Genomic DNA, 15,847 nt, shown 5'->3' on the forward strand with positions numbered 1-15,847 from the left:
AGATGTATTATTTTTCTAAACTATACCACTGGTGGATTTTAAAATCCCATAAACTGCGAGCTGACGTTCAGCAAAAGACTTGCTGTAACAGAAGTTAATTTGATGCAATTCTCTATTTAATACCACTATTCTCACAGCATTTGCTGAAAAAGACTAATTGTGACAAGGCAGCAGGCAGTATATGAATATGAGTGAGTGTTTACAAGGCCTTCTCTCCTGATACAATAACTAGAATAATTTGTAGTCTCAGAAGGAGAAGCTTTACTTTGCTTTGCAATAATTTTTTGACCCTTCTGATGCTCAGAAAAACAATGTAAAAGAAAGCCTGAAATGGAATTTTTTTCATTTCATAAAATCATGGAATTAACTGGGTTGGAAGAGACCTCCAAGATCATCAAGTCCAACCCTTGATCCAACTCCACATGTGATCACGGCACTCAGTGCCACATCCAGCCTCATCTTAAAAACCTCCAGGGATGGTGAATCCACCACCTCTCTGGGCAGGCCATTCCAATGCCTGATCACTCTCTCTGTAAAGAACTTCTTTCTAACCTCCAACCTAAACCTCCCCTGACAGAGCTTAAGCCTGTGCCCTCCTTGTCCTATTGCTGATTGCCTTATCATTCTGTGATAAAATAATTTGCTGAAATTAAATTGAAGATCCAGTGACAATTTTTATCTATAAACTCATTATTTGAATACTTGTATTAGGACTTAGGGATGGCAAAAAGATATCTATGTGCTTAAAAAAAACAAAACCAAAATTAAGTTAAACAAAAAAATCGAAACCAAAACAAGCAAACAAACAAAACCCAAAAAAAACCACCCAAAAGCCTATACAGTATGCTATTTACACAAACAGAATTAAACAGAAATTCAGGACAAACTTAGAGAACTTAAAAGCTAAATTCTGTGATCATTAGATGTGTAAACAATCAACTCTGAATTGAAGCCAGTAAAAACTGAATAAACAATACTAATGTTACTAAGACTGTAAATGAAAGGACCAAAGATTAAGGCAAGATAAAGAGAATTAAAAAACCCTGACCTGTTCTTACTTCTATCCTGCCATTTTCCATTTTGGCAACCAATACAAAAAATGGTTCAGGGAGGTTTTTTTAACAAGTCCATCATTCACTTATACCACGTATGATGTAGAATTATAGAAAACTATTTTATGAAAGAAAAAAAGGAAAAATAAAACCAGAAATAAAAGTAACTTAAAATATATATACTCTTTTAACTTCTAAAAGGAGTATGTTTTATATTACTATGCATTACAGTACAGTTTTGTACATTCATTGTATCGAGGTATTTGAAGCAGAACTTGAAGAGACAACCTATCCACAATTGTTTAAATATTAACCCACAATTTCTATCTTCTATGACTGGTATGTTAGGAAAAAACAGCTACAGCAGTGAAAATTCAGACTTCAACTTCTGTATCTTTTTCATAAAAACTATAGTTTTTGCATTGCTTCACCTTATTTATTTCTTAAAACTAATCGGCATTCAGACTCACAGATACATGACTATATCACCACTTCGATATGAGTTAACTATGGCACGTCTTCCCAAACTTCATTCAGCAAGTATTTGACAGCATTGACTACTGAGCTACATGTATTACACAGGAAAACAATTCATCAAAACAATGTTACGAGCAAAAATAAAAGTATATGTGGTACTGAAAATTCTCCTGAAATGCTTATTTTAAAATTTGACCTTAAGATTTTAAGTGTTTACACACATTCTTAATGGCATTCAATAATGTGGTTAGATTTTTTCATAATAAGACAATGCTTTAATTAGAAAATGAAATCTGTCAAGGACAGCAATGTTTATTGCAGCACTTATACAGTAACCAGAGTAAACAAACACATTTTTTAGAAGAGAATAACACAAGAAACTCCTCATTGTAGGAATCTTTTTTTTTTTTTTGCTGAGAGCGCATGTTTAAGGCAATTGTTTATCATTACAGGTAAGAAGATATATAAGTAAGATATTACTAGAAAACCTAGTTTTTAGCTGTTTTTCAATTCTCTTCTTTGAAATTCTGAATGCTAAGTTTAAAAACAAAACCAAACCAACGAAGTTTACAGAGGTATCCAAAATAGAACAGATTTTTGTGATTTATTGATTAATCGAGGGCTGAAATTTCTGAGCTACTGTTGCCATTATACAAAATCAGGAACGTCCATTACAGTCAGCTCCAAGATACAACAAATATTGTAAGTTCTGTTGCTACTTCCAGCAACAAAGAGACCAGAAACAGGCAAGAGCACAGTCCAAATGGAAAACACTGAGCACAACTATGTTATGCAGAATGTACTTTCCTTTTTTACTGGTTGCTCTGGGAGAGTTCAGTATCATTTAAAATTCCAGACACCATCTCCGAGTCCAGAAGACAGTTAATGGATGAAAGGTTGTGCATGCACTTTCCATTTTTGCCCTGTTGAAAAGCTAAAAGATGGCACAAATTTTCTAAGCCAAATTCTGCTGGCTAATATTTAATTATTATTTCTGAAAGTAGTAATGGGACTACAGTTTGCAATACAGTTTAGAAAAACACTTTCTTTAAAGCCTAAATGATCAACTACATTTCCGTTCTATTAAAGTTTAAGCATTAGAAGCCAGAAACTGAATTTACTTGTGCTTATATAAGTCTAAATGACTACAGATTCACACAATCTATAAAAGCTATTTTTAGTTGTGTCATATATCAGTAAACATAAAATTATAGTCTTAATACACCACTAATTATCTGAATTTTTAACTAAAGTTATTCAATGTTTTTAGTTATTCTGCAGTTTTTAAAATGCAAGTGTAACAAAACGCTTGAGGAAAGGCATTCTCTCATCACAGCCTGCATTTGTCAAAATTTACAGGATCGTTTGAAAAGAAATCAGCACCACTGCATACAGATGTGTTTTAAAAGAAAACACTGACAAATATCAGGCAAAACAAATACACAGATTGTAAAAAATAGAGCTATACAATTCTGAGGGTAAGACTTTCTGCTTGTAAGTAATTTATTCAGCATATGTAAGTATTTTCAGGCATCTGAAGACTGCATGAATATCTGAATGCCATCTGACATGCCTTGCTTAGTAGCATTTTATACACTTTTAAGCCTAACAAGCATATTGTTATGCCTTGTTGGTAGATACTTTCCAAGATTAGCATGGAAAAGCAACTTAGGTAATAGAAAGATATCTAGACTTCATAAGTTGATTCTAGTAAGGAGATAAATTCTTCAACAGTGAATATCTTCTCAGTGACAGTAATCAAAACCATATAAAATTAGGTTTCTTAGATGCTAGGTCAATTCATTTAAAATTATAAACATGTTGAAAGTACGTCTGAATGAATATACTTTTTATAATATACCAAGCACATAATTAACTGAGGACCATAAAAGGTCTGTTAGTATTTTGCAAATCAAAGCTACTCTTCCAACCTAGTATGGCCAGATTTATTTCATTTTTTTACCTTTTGTATCAGCTCATGCTTGATTTTCCAGATTTAAATAAACTGTGTGACTTCAGTAGCATTGAAAAGGACTTTCAAGGAGCTTAGCAAGATGCCTTGGTGGAACTGCATAACTTCTAATAACGTTTAGCTACTAGTAATTTGGAGTGGGAAAGAAACAGAGAAGGGGAGAACAATTCACAAATGTATATTCACTGTATGCATATCTGAGTTCGACATTCAGTCTACAAATTAATTCCCATTGTTCAGTTGTAGGTGGACACAAAAATAAGCCTTTGAGTTCTGTTCTACTCTGTACTGGGCAGGGTCCACAACCAGCAAATTGACTAAATCTTTCCCGAACCCAGTTTTTTTAGATGCTGCATTCAGCCTCAGGTTTTGACACATACAATTTAGCAGGACTAACTCTTGGTGAAGTCTGACTGAAACACAGTGTGGCTTCAACTAAAAAAACACTACTGCCAGAAAAGTTACTCCTGAAGCAAACAAATTATAGTAACTCAGATTTAGAAACTTAGCTAGATGTAACTCTTATCTGGACTTAAGACTTCTCTAAATGGTAAGCAGTTATTTATTCAACAGCTTTAGCATGCCTAAACCAATCTGTTAGCACCCACCCAGAAAACACATCATATGATGTTCAAAGTTCTCTTTGCCACATACACACTACATTATATTTATATGTGTACATTTGCATTAAAAAATGAAACAGCAAAGCAAAAGCATAAACTTCAAAATAAATTATTTTTGAAGGAAAAATAACTAAAGATAAATAAAATTAGTAACAGTCCAAAACTTTAATTCCTCTAATCTTGTAAAGTGATTTTTGTGTTAAGCCAGATGTATTAGGTATGGCTTGTAATTTTGCTGATTTCTAGAGAATGATCATTTAAAAGTACATTAATTCATTTTATAGAAACAGAATTTCAGTATTAATCATTACTGACTAGTAATTTCTATTTGAGAAAACTCTTGTCCTAAGGTGAACAAAAGAGAAATCTATTTCTTTTACTATACATGGGATTTAAACAGCTTCCCAAGTAGGTAAATATTTCATTGCAGCTTGCCTTCCTTCTAACTGCAGAAACTTAAGGACTGGCAGTGTCATTCCTCCAGAAGACACTTTTTATTAGGAGAACTTTTCATTTATTAGAGATTATTACATATCATTGAAGATGAAGGCCTTTACTAAGGACAAGATGGCAGGTCTTGGTAAATCCAGCATGTCATTAGGCAACATAACTTCTTTCTTTAAAAGGAAACAGAAGTACTACTGCACAGAATTAAACAGATCTAGGAAAGCAAAGGTGTCTCTTTGCCTGTGTAAAACGGAACAATTCAACGAAGAGGGGATTTTCATCAGAAATAATGACTGACCATATGAATGGCAAAAACCACTCATAAAAATCTGAGAAAAAGTATGAAAATTTGAAACACAAAGTACTAAGTGCCGGTAAATTGGTTCTATTTTAACACTATCCTCTAGAAAAAGGGTATAAAGTCCTGTTTATTCTCGCTCTCTCTCTCACACTATGGAATGTGTTGCAGGGATGGGGGAGGAGAGATGACAACACACAGAGAAAACAATCACTGCCTTTGGAAGCGATGTTCTCAATTGAGCTGCACGAGAGCAGACTACAGACCACAATCTGAATTGACTGCAACTTGGCAAACTCGTTACAATGCCCAACGTTTGCAATTGCTCTTAACTCTCCCGCTACCACAGGCTCACAACCATCTGCTAAATGCCACAGGCTAGACAAATTAAGATCTTATTTGATGAAATCTGAAGGGGAGGGAAAGTAAAGACAAGAAATAAAACAGAGTAGGAGAAGTAATTGGTACTGGAGAGAAATAGCAAGAATGAGAGCAGAAACCAAATTTTTCTTGTTCTTCACTATATGCAATAACATCAATGAGGGTGATACCAATATATCTCACGTTCCTCAAGGATCTTCTTCAGGATCTCCTTGACATTTTCCAGAATCAGGAGATAACGGTCTGTCCAAACATGTCACGACAAACTGACTAATCAGGAGCAATCAAGGAAAACAGCTGCCGTGCCGAAGCGCACTTACTCTACCTCCATCTATCTCAACAATCAAAGCATGAACTATTGCTAACATAAAGTGTTAGTATGACAGTCACAGAACAGATGAGGTTGGAGGTCATCTAATTCTACCACCTGCTCAAGCACCTAGAACCCTTGTCTCTAAAGAGAAAGACACCACAGCCTCTCTGGACAACCAAAGTTTGGTCCCCCTATAGTGAAAAGCATTTTGTGGTGTTCAGAGAAAACTTCCTGTGTTTCAGTGCATGCCTCTGGTCCTGTTAGGGGACACCACTAGAAAGAGCCTGGCTCTGTCCTCTTTGCACCCTCACTTCACATGTTTGCATACACTGACAAGATCCCTCCAAACCTGTTCTCCAGGCTGAGCAGTTCCAGCTCTCTCAGCCTGTGCTCACAGCTGCTCAAGTCCCTTCATCTTATTTATGGTTCTTTGCAAGCCTCTATCCAGTATGTCCATGTCTTTCTTGTACTAGGGAGCCCAAAAATGGACACATCACCACTGGCATGGCAGAATGGCAGAGAACACTCTACAGATTATAAAAGTTCTTGCCAGTGGCTTTATTTAATGAGCAGGCAGGATGTTCCTGTCTTCTGTGTGTCTGTAGAACTGTGAGGCCTGTAACACTCTGCCCTTCTGAAGGTTACCTAGACAAGACACCTCAGTTCCTTCAGGTACAAGGAGGTGGGAGTGTCTTCCTTACCCCACGAGACTGAAAACTAGACACATGGTCCGAAAGAAGTCTCAGACCATTTCACTATGGCTCTGAAAAATAGTATATCACAAGCACTGGGTATGAATATAAGTCAATAAGACTTCAAACGTGAGACACAATTTAGCATTTTTAAACATTTTTATTTTGTGTTGCTCACCTGTTTTTCATTTACTATACCCTACAGGCATCACCAGGATCACCACTTCAAGTTACTGCTTATTTTCCTCATTATGTAACTACTGCCACTTTCAAAACTACATAATTATCCATTCTGCCTATTCAACTTCCATTTCAGCACCATCTTACTCTTCAAGCTAACTACAACTCCTCAAAGGTACATTAAATTTCTATATCCTTTACATGTCAGTACTTACTAGTTAATATTGAATTGCCAACACAAAAAAACTTCCTACATTTACCATCATGAAAAATTCAGCATATACCACTCTTCTTTGGTTTTAATAAAAGAAATAGGTGGGGATCACTGAGTTAACCTGTTGAGAATTGAAGACAATTAACATGCAGCATATGGCACGTTTCCTGTTTACATGATGGCATGATCCCACCAATTATACGAACCTTATCCTCACCCTCACAAAAACCCCAAAACACCAAAAAACAAAGAAACAAAAACCCAAACCAACCAAACACACACAAAAACCCTCCAAAACCAAACCCGCAAAACAAATAAACAAAAACCCCAAAGACCAAATAATTGCAAAATTGTATAATTTTGAGTTTATAACCCATGCAGCAAGAAACAGCCTAAAGCAAATTTAGAACATGGTTACATTCCTTTCAAATGGTATTTATAATGGATATACTGACAGACTCTAAACAATATAGTCAGTGCAGTAAATCACTAAGTCATTCTTCTTTCTCCCATTTTTTCAGGTACGGGGTCTATTCTGACTGCATAGTAAATCATAGGTTGCAACCTCAGAATGCAATGGTAATTGCAATAAAAACTATATCTTCTTTTCTGAACTTTAGTGTGTCGGATTTTTTTATTTTTCTCTACTACTTTAAATTATAACACTGCAAATATTTTATCTGTAAAGAAACGACATATATACAAAACCTTTCAGTTTTCATGATGCACTAAGGAACCAGATTTATAACACACTGTCATTTCTGTGCCTTCAGGGAACATTGCACTTTCTTAATTTCTGTAAGGAATGTCATACAGAAAATCATCAAGCCACATTTTGTGTCAAGTCTGCCATTTTTAATTATTAGCAGCCAAGTCTAAGAAATTTCTCCTTTGGTTTAACAAGTGCATGCCTACCTTCCCGAATTTTCTTTTATGCCACAACTCATAAAATTGTTTAGGCTGATGCTAGTCCCTTGCACTAAATTAACAACTAATCACAGGAGATATTTATCATCTCGAGTTTTTTACATGAGAATTGTCAGACTTAATCACCCTCCTCATATTTTCACTATTTACAGAGCTTCATTTATCATACATTTCAGCAGTGTGACAACAGTGGACTAGTTTAGCCATTTTTCAAGTATGTAAAGAAAGATAAAAGCATGGCAAATCATGACAAGAGCTTGAAAGTTTTACTCTCTCTGATAACATCCATTTCCACCAGAAAATGATTCCTAAAAAACTGTTTATCCAGTCTTAGAGATAAGTAGAATTAGCAGGCTAAAACCTCAATAAATGGAAAGTTACACTTAATTATATAAAATGCATTCTGATTTTTATCACTAGTTAAAGTCTGCAGACAGTATGAGCGTGATCTGTTCTAATCAAACGTTTGTAAAAATTAATTTCTTTCATAACAATGCCTGAAGAAATTGTTCCCAGAAGCCTTTATAATGTGGGTTCAAGGACTAGAGAGGACTACTAACTCTGATAAGGTTAGTTATTTGGAGGATAACTGCTGAGATACGTGTTGAATCATATCTCAGTTTTTTTTCCTGACACTTGAAGACTGGACTGACAAGTAACAAAAGAGAATCACAGAAATTGTGATCTGCAGAGGATCCATGCTTGGAGCAATCTTTTCTTTATGAACTGTATTCCATCTCATTGGAGCAGTTCCTGAAGAACTGCAGGCCATGGAAAAGACATACACTGGAGCAGTCCTGAGGAAAGGTGTGGTGAGATAACTGTGCATGGCTGCCAGGTTCCCACCAAGCCACTTCTCAGTCACCCTCCTGAGTTGGCCAGGGGAAGAAAGTAAGATGAAAAAGGTCAAAATAAGGATTAGAATGCTCAGCAGTCACATCTTGTGCAAAACAGACTTGATTTGAAGAAACTGATCTAATTGCCAATTAGACAGAGCAGGACAATGAGAAAAAGGAACCAATTTAACAACACCTCAGCTGCTGCTTTTTGTGGGCAAAGTCTATCCCCAGTTTTTTACCTCTTCTCCCCAAGGAGCACAAGGCATGGGTTGTGTAGATTGCAATCAGTTCATAATGCTTCGTTTCTGTTGCTCCTTCCTCCTCATGCTCTTCCCCAATGGCGGCCTCATCTCTTCCCCAGTGGCCAAATTAACCCCCTACTTTGGACTAATCACAAAAGTTTGGGGCTTTTTCCTTTTTTTTTTTTTTTTTAAATCACTTAAAAAATAAGGGAATACAAGATCAGAATTTAAAGCAGAAAAAGAAAATTGGCATGCTTAAGTGAATTCTTGTCCAACTTCTACGCTTTGTTCTGAACTGAAAAAAAAAAAAAAAGACAGTTTCAAATCTCTTCACAAAACACATCTGCAGGGTGAAGCAAATTTTCTTCTAAATTTAATTAAAAAGTATGACATTCAAAAGAGTAGGTAATTTTAAAAGTAAAATTGATTTGTGTTACATTATATAAGTTTTTATGGAGCTGAAGTTTTTAATTTAGCTGACTAAACATCTGATAAATATGCAGAGAACTCAAAGGAGATCATCTTTCAGATAACACTGAACAGATGAAAATAAATTAGAATTAAGAAATGCTAGCATTCACCTAGAATGATTCATGACAAACATCACATAAAATTATAGTTACTTTTCTGGAAGATTCTACTATATCTGAAGTCCAGATAATACAACGTTACAAAAGTATCAGTGCTCCTGAAGCACATGCCCACTTCAGTCAGAACTAAGGTGATGAATACTAAGATGCTATATTAGCATTTGTAGTCCCTACAGTTGAAATGGACGTTCTCACTTAAGCAAAAATATAGGCAAGCTGAAAGCTTCACAATTTTTGTTTCAAATGCAATTTTATTAAAATAATTTTCACATCAAATATACAGAAACTTTTAATTTCAGGAAAAGAAAGTTAATTGTTATTTTATCAAAAAATAATTCTAGTATTCACTAATCTTGCATTTTACTAAAAACATGCTGTAGGAACTGAGCTACTATTTTGATGCCCATTGTCTCCTACAGAAATGTTGGGGCATTCACATACTCCCAGCAGTTCTGGGAGTAATCTGGGAGTAATCTTCAGAATTGTATCCTCTACCCACAACATACCCAGGTCACAGCAGATTCTCCCAATGCTGCTTACATGGGTTTGCATTAACTCATGGTGGGAAGTCAACACAAAATCGACCTCTACAGACCTCTACTGTACAGAAGACCACGTTAACTAACACTGTAGGAATCCCAATATGATTTATGCCAACAAGTATGATATCCAATCCTGAGAAACTGATGCTGTATTAGTGACCCCGTAGAATAAAGCAGATGTAGACTCTGCAAAGGCGAATTCTCCTTTCTCCAGACTCTGCTCCAATGCAAACAGTTTGGTTTTCAGGCTTATGGTCTAGCTTCCAACCATTACCATGTTTCCACCGAATTTCTTCCATATATTGACTTTCTGACTACTCTCCTTGTGAAGTGTTTGTATTTTCAAGTTCCTCTGTCTTAGAATCGAACCACAATCCTCACCAACAAATCTAAATTATTACAGTATGGATAGACTGTCCCATTACACCACTTACTCAGGTAAGGTGAGTTTTCATGGAAGCACAAAAGAGAAACAGCAGTTTTCTCAGAATTGGAATAATGGGACCAAATCCAGGTTTTCCATCTGTGCTGAAACTTTGGGGAGGTGCACAGTGATGCTTCTCTTCCCCCACATCACTGATCAGAAGTCTGATGGTAGGAAGTGATACCACTACAAGGTCATTAAGCAATTCCGCTCCCTGTTTTACTGTCCCATGGAGATACTGCATATCTGCCTCCATGTCACAACCATAGCCTACTCTCAACAAACTCCAGATGCTCTACAAATCTCATCACCTGCTACCAAAGTCACCTACAATGTGTACAATAAATTATATGAAAAAAATACAACTCATTTGGCACTACCTATAGAGAAAGGACCAAAAAGTTCTTCAGTGGTTGGGAAAACATTGTCCTTTGACTGCAAAATCAGTTAATAATTTTGTATTGCAGGTGTTATTTCATCGTGAGCAAATGGCAATGCCACGGCACCAAAAAATCTCACTGTAGCTGTCGATAAAGCTCCTTACCTTATCTGCATTATTCCCTGCACCATGATGTTTCTTAGAAGAACCACAGAAAGGGGCTGGCAAACATTCCCTATACAAATATTACACTAAGGGAATGTTTTAGTAAGAAGAAGGCTGAATCAAGCAGAAATACTTTGAAGACTTCACAGTCACTGCACAGCTTTTAAATGTCTATTTCTAGGTGAATTATGTAATATAGACATTGAAGTAAATTGCATCTTCAAGTCCACAGTGATGAGATTCACAAAAAAGTTAAGATTCTGCTGTTTGCTCCCTGATCATTACGGATATAATATATAGCAGATGTTTCTCAAACTATTAAAAAAATCACACACCCCTGAAAACTGCCAGCACATCATACTACATTTCCTGAATCCCCCATGAGATTTATTTCTAGATGTTCTATTTTTATTGCATCAATTGAAATTCAAAAGAACACGGGTAGTGACCATAAAAACAACTTCAAGGTGATAAGGTTACTTAAGGCAAGCTTCAGAGTATGTTATTCACCTCACCATGTACAGAGAAGCTAAATCCTTTCCAACTGAAAAGACTTGATATATGAAAAGAATTTGCAAGTTTGGCTTTGTTCATATTTGAAAGAAGAAGTAAGACTGTTCTTACAACAACCTTAACCAACACATAGTAAACCAACAACCAACAACAAATAGTAAATAAAGCCTTTGGATGAGCTGTAATACTTACAGAGGAAATCATTACCTTAGATTACTTTAATAGGTCCTTTTCTACTCTTGTTTAACTGTCAACTTTTAGAAACTTTTATACAAGTTATTGAAGTGACCTCTTTTTCTTTCATTTTAAAACTAATGTCAAGAGTAACACAACTGAACATATTGAACATATTTTTTGCCTTACTTAAAAGTAAATTATATTTTACTGCCCCACATAAGCTTTTTAGATGCGTACTTCCAAAACAAAAAAGAGCTTTTATCAAAACAGAGAAATAGCAGTCCCCATTAATTCTTGCATGTGTAAAAGAACCACAGCACCAAAAATCTTAGGAAGTGCCTGCCATGCAGAGGTCTTACACTCTGAAAGTATGAGTTATTTAAGGAGAAATGTAATAATCACAGCATTAGCTCTAACACCATGTCATAGGCAAGAGAGGTCTGTAAGTGTTCCAAGGTCATAGCCTTGCTTAGGAAAGAATTTTTATGGGTTACTGGAAATAATAATAATACTAATGAAATCTAAAATAAAGTTTTAAAACCAGTGCCTTCTGCAGTAAAACCAACCAATAATCAACAGCCTTTAAGAGATACTTCTAAGATACATATTTAACTTCTACTGGTATTTTGAAAACTTTTTAGGTTTTTTTCACCCTTGGTATTCTGCACAAAGAAATGGAGAAAAACAGTTTTCCAAGGATTAAAAGAAGCCCCAACTAGTCTTACAGAGTGATCAAAAAGCATGTTATTAAATTTGAGAAGATCTGGAATACAAGTCCTATGTAGCATTGATCTCACAAGTAAACATGCTTGTTAATGGGGGTGAGGGGAAGGTGGTGATCTCTATTTTAAATTCAACAGTCAGGAAAAACATTACACTGTTACTATCCCACATGTGTTGGAAACAATGACAAACAAAAGATCTCCTCAATAATCAAAATACAGAATCTCCTCTGACAGTCCCTCTGACATGGAGCCACCAAACAGCATAAAAAAAAATTAATCCTAATTACTTAATAAATTATTTTCCTTAGTTCAAACTTGCATTTTACCCAAGATAAGCACTTGAACAGTCCTGTGAACCTCAGAAGGATCACTCAAAGTAAATATGCTCAAAATATTCTGCTGAATTGGTTATATTTCAATACAGCCCAGTGGTTGCATCATGTTCCCTTTACATAATTTTCAGCAATTCTTAATTGAGCACTTAGGAAGAGCAGAAAAAACTACTTTATTCAGTTAAGACTAGTATCTGGAGTATCATACCACTTGTAAAACAAGAAAAAAATTTGAACTGTCAAATCATTCCCTATCAGTAAGATTTAGCAAAGGTATTAATTATTTTCTAAACTCTCTATTTGCTTTTAGCTAGAAGCTCCTTCAAATAGCTAAACTTAAATTGTTGAAAAAATTACTAACAAGTACAATCGGAAATAAATATAAAATAGGAGAAGCTAAAGCTAAAGTCAACAACCTAAAAGTCACACACAGAAGTAGGTTATCTGTCTTTGCTGGAAGGGTTTCCTTTTCTTGCTAAGCTTAATAATTCTTACATTTATAATTCATATTCAGATAAAGTTTTACAGTAACATGAACAGAATTAAAATATATACTAATTACTCTAGAAATCCTAGTAAAGTATTTTCAAGAACAGTTTGACAGCAGTTTGGATCATACTTAGCAAACTGCCATACTCAAAACATTAATTGCAGACAGGTCTATATTTCTAAGTACTTTATTAAATCCTGAAAACTCCTTGTCTTTTAAATTTGTATTTTTGTTCTCATTATTTTTTCCAGCTTATCCTAAAATTTTCCACTACAGTATCCTTATTCTGCATATGAAAATGGGGCCCTACTGACAGAGTGATCCGAGACAAGGAAATGCTTTCAAAACCAGTGACATTACATTAAAGCTCTTACCTAAACTGACAGAACCAAAAAAACTGTCTTAAGGCTAAAAGAGTCAAGGGAAAAGTTTAGTGGTACTTCCCATTCAACACACTGCAATTTTAGTACTTATACAACACTACAGTTTCACTGAAGTCTGAGCTCATCTGCACTTCAGTACATCCTTGAAGACTTATGAAAATCTTGAAAGTGCATGTTATTTAAAAAAAAAAAAAAAAAAAGGTAATCATGGGAAAGAAGTACAACTGCTAGAATACATTATTCTGGTTTATACCTAACTGGTTTAGAACCCCTCTCTGTTAAAAGTGTCTCTTTCCTTTTGTTTAAAGTACCGATTATAATAAACCAATCTGTGCACCCTCAGGTACTGGCTTTCCTCAATGTTCTCGTTTTAAAGGAAAATGCTCATTTTTAAAGTTCTCAGTATTTTTTATTTTTCATCTGAACTGTATAACATCTGTGTGCATTTACTTAATGTTAAAATAAATTACTTGATCAAAAGACGAGAGTATAGTAGGAGAGGAGGTATTCTGATCAAAAGAAAAAGACCAAGGTACTAACCCAGTTATTCTTCCAGTCTCATTCTGGAGCTCTTTGCAAAAAAAACGCCAAGACCTTATGGCTTTCTAAAAATATAGGAATTCCAGTATTTAACTCACAAGCTGTTATTTTTACTTATGCAGTCAAACATACGTTTCGTTGTTCGTGTCCCTATCCATCTGCCTAAATCCCAGATACCTACTGAAGGAGACATAATAGCAACTAAACATTTCAATCACACACGGTACAGAGCACATTCTCCTGAAATCTACATGAAAAAGATTAGCGCTGCCATCCAATCACAACTAAACTTTTCTGCACCACAGAAACAGGCAAACACTGTAAAATATGTGTCTAAAGAATTTACTTCAAACAAGTAAGACGAAGCACTAAGAAAACACTGCTTGCTTTACTTGACCTCCTCCAACCCTCAAGCCATCAGGAATTATAATAATGGTCAGTCTTCGTGAACGAAGAACCGGGGAAGGTCTTTACACCTTCCAGCCTGCACATTGGATTTTTTAGGTGAGACACAGTGTGCACGGAACTGAGCCCACCCTTTAATCCTGAGGTTCATCTGCTGGGGCCAAGCGAGTTTGGACGGTGGCAGCGAGGTCCTCAGGACGTAGATGGATTGCCTTACAGGGCTAACGAGCTCCATCTGCCTGGGGAGTGGCCCCGACTGGGAATCGAACCCGGGCCTCGGCGGTGACAGCGCCGTGTCCTTAACCACTAGACCACCAGGGGCTCCCAACCATTAGGAATTATTCTCAACTAATAAAACTAGTCAAATTTGCATTATACTGGTTTTGGATACTATACTGATGTTACCTGTCATTAATGATCCAGTTCAGACACAGATTGAGAGAATTAAGGTTTTTGCATCTCTTTACTATTTCCATCACTGTTTCATTGTCCAGTTCTGTGATATGACGCAGGTCCAAGCTTGACAGATTTCTCAGCTGTTGAGACAAATATGACAGAAAGAAATAATCTGAAATTCATTCACATAAATAATCATTGTAAAAAAATGTCAAACTTCTTGGAATCAAGCCTAATACATGCAAGCTAGCCAAGAAAGAGCTGATTACTATATTTTTCACACAAGGCAAACATATCAGAGGTATTCACAGAATCAAATCTTAGTAAACTTGGAATTCAGGCACTAAGTTACGACACGAAACCCAGAAACTCTCACTCACAGTCCAACATACCTACAGTAAGGACCTAGGCTTTTCTCTTCTTACATATATGGAGTGTAAGATACCCAGGTAAAATATCAACCCATTTAACCATAAGAAAAACATGGCATGGAAGGAAGGGAACAGCACATTTGTGCTTAGATTCAAATGCAAGATATCAACGACCTCAGAGAATATGGCTTTCAAACTAAGTAAGTATTACAAACTGCCTGGAATATCCAGTATTTATACTGTAGTCTCACCTGCACAGTTATCAGTAATAGATTGGATATTCTGAACAACAAAAGTTGGGAGTCATAGCACAATATGATTAAGATTTATGTACTGAATAATCTATTACTACTGTAAATCATTCTAATGTCCTTCAAAAGGAAACCCTCTTACTACTTTTATGAGCTACTGATGCAAAGAAGAAATTTTTTACAGATTTCTGCAGTATCAATTTAGTCATAATAACCTCCAAGTGCTGTTTGCTTTTCAAGCTGTCTGAAATAATCTCTATTATACTCTGGAAAAATAATTGCATTAGGCAATATTGACAGTTTAATTAAATTTACCTTCCCTGTGAGAGAGCAAAAATAATCCTCATCAGTGATTTAAGTCACTAAGGATTTGATTAGGTAAAGGCATACAACTGAGATCATATAATTGGTCTACTTCAGTAGCTAATTATTAAGTCAATGTATTTGGGGCAGGTGAAAGGCTGGGGGGAGAAAAAATAAAAGGAAAAAGAGAGGACTTCAAATGTA

General features: G+C 35.6%; 1 protein-coding gene across 2 annotated transcripts in view; it reads right to left on the reverse strand.

The window, feature by feature from the left end:
* The window catches only part of FBXL17 (F-box and leucine rich repeat protein 17), a 279,442-nt gene that overhangs the window by 166,567 nt on the left and 97,028 nt on the right, over nt 1–15,847 (reverse strand). Inside the window, exons 6-7 of one of the 2 annotated variants that reach the window (XM_027880836.1) lie at nt 14,728–14,858; nt 6,120–6,326 (exon numbers count right to left, since the gene is read on the reverse strand). In XM_027880836.1, the coding sequence (XP_027736637.1) occupies nt 6,281–6,326; nt 14,728–14,858 (177 nt within the window). In that variant the 3' untranslated portion in view covers nt 6,120–6,280. Of the gene's footprint in view, nt 1–6,119; nt 6,327–14,727; nt 14,859–15,847 lie in introns of those variants that run through there. The other variant, XM_027880835.1, reaches the window with a different exon arrangement.

The sequence above is a fragment of the Empidonax traillii genome, unplaced genomic scaffold (genome assembly GCF_003031625.1).
Source record: "Empidonax traillii isolate 1590-97213 ecotype Southwest subspecies unplaced genomic scaffold, ASM303162v1 scaffold75:size1520028, whole genome shotgun sequence".
In the NCBI taxonomy this organism is placed as follows: Eukaryota; Metazoa; Chordata; class Aves; order Passeriformes; family Tyrannidae; genus Empidonax; species Empidonax traillii.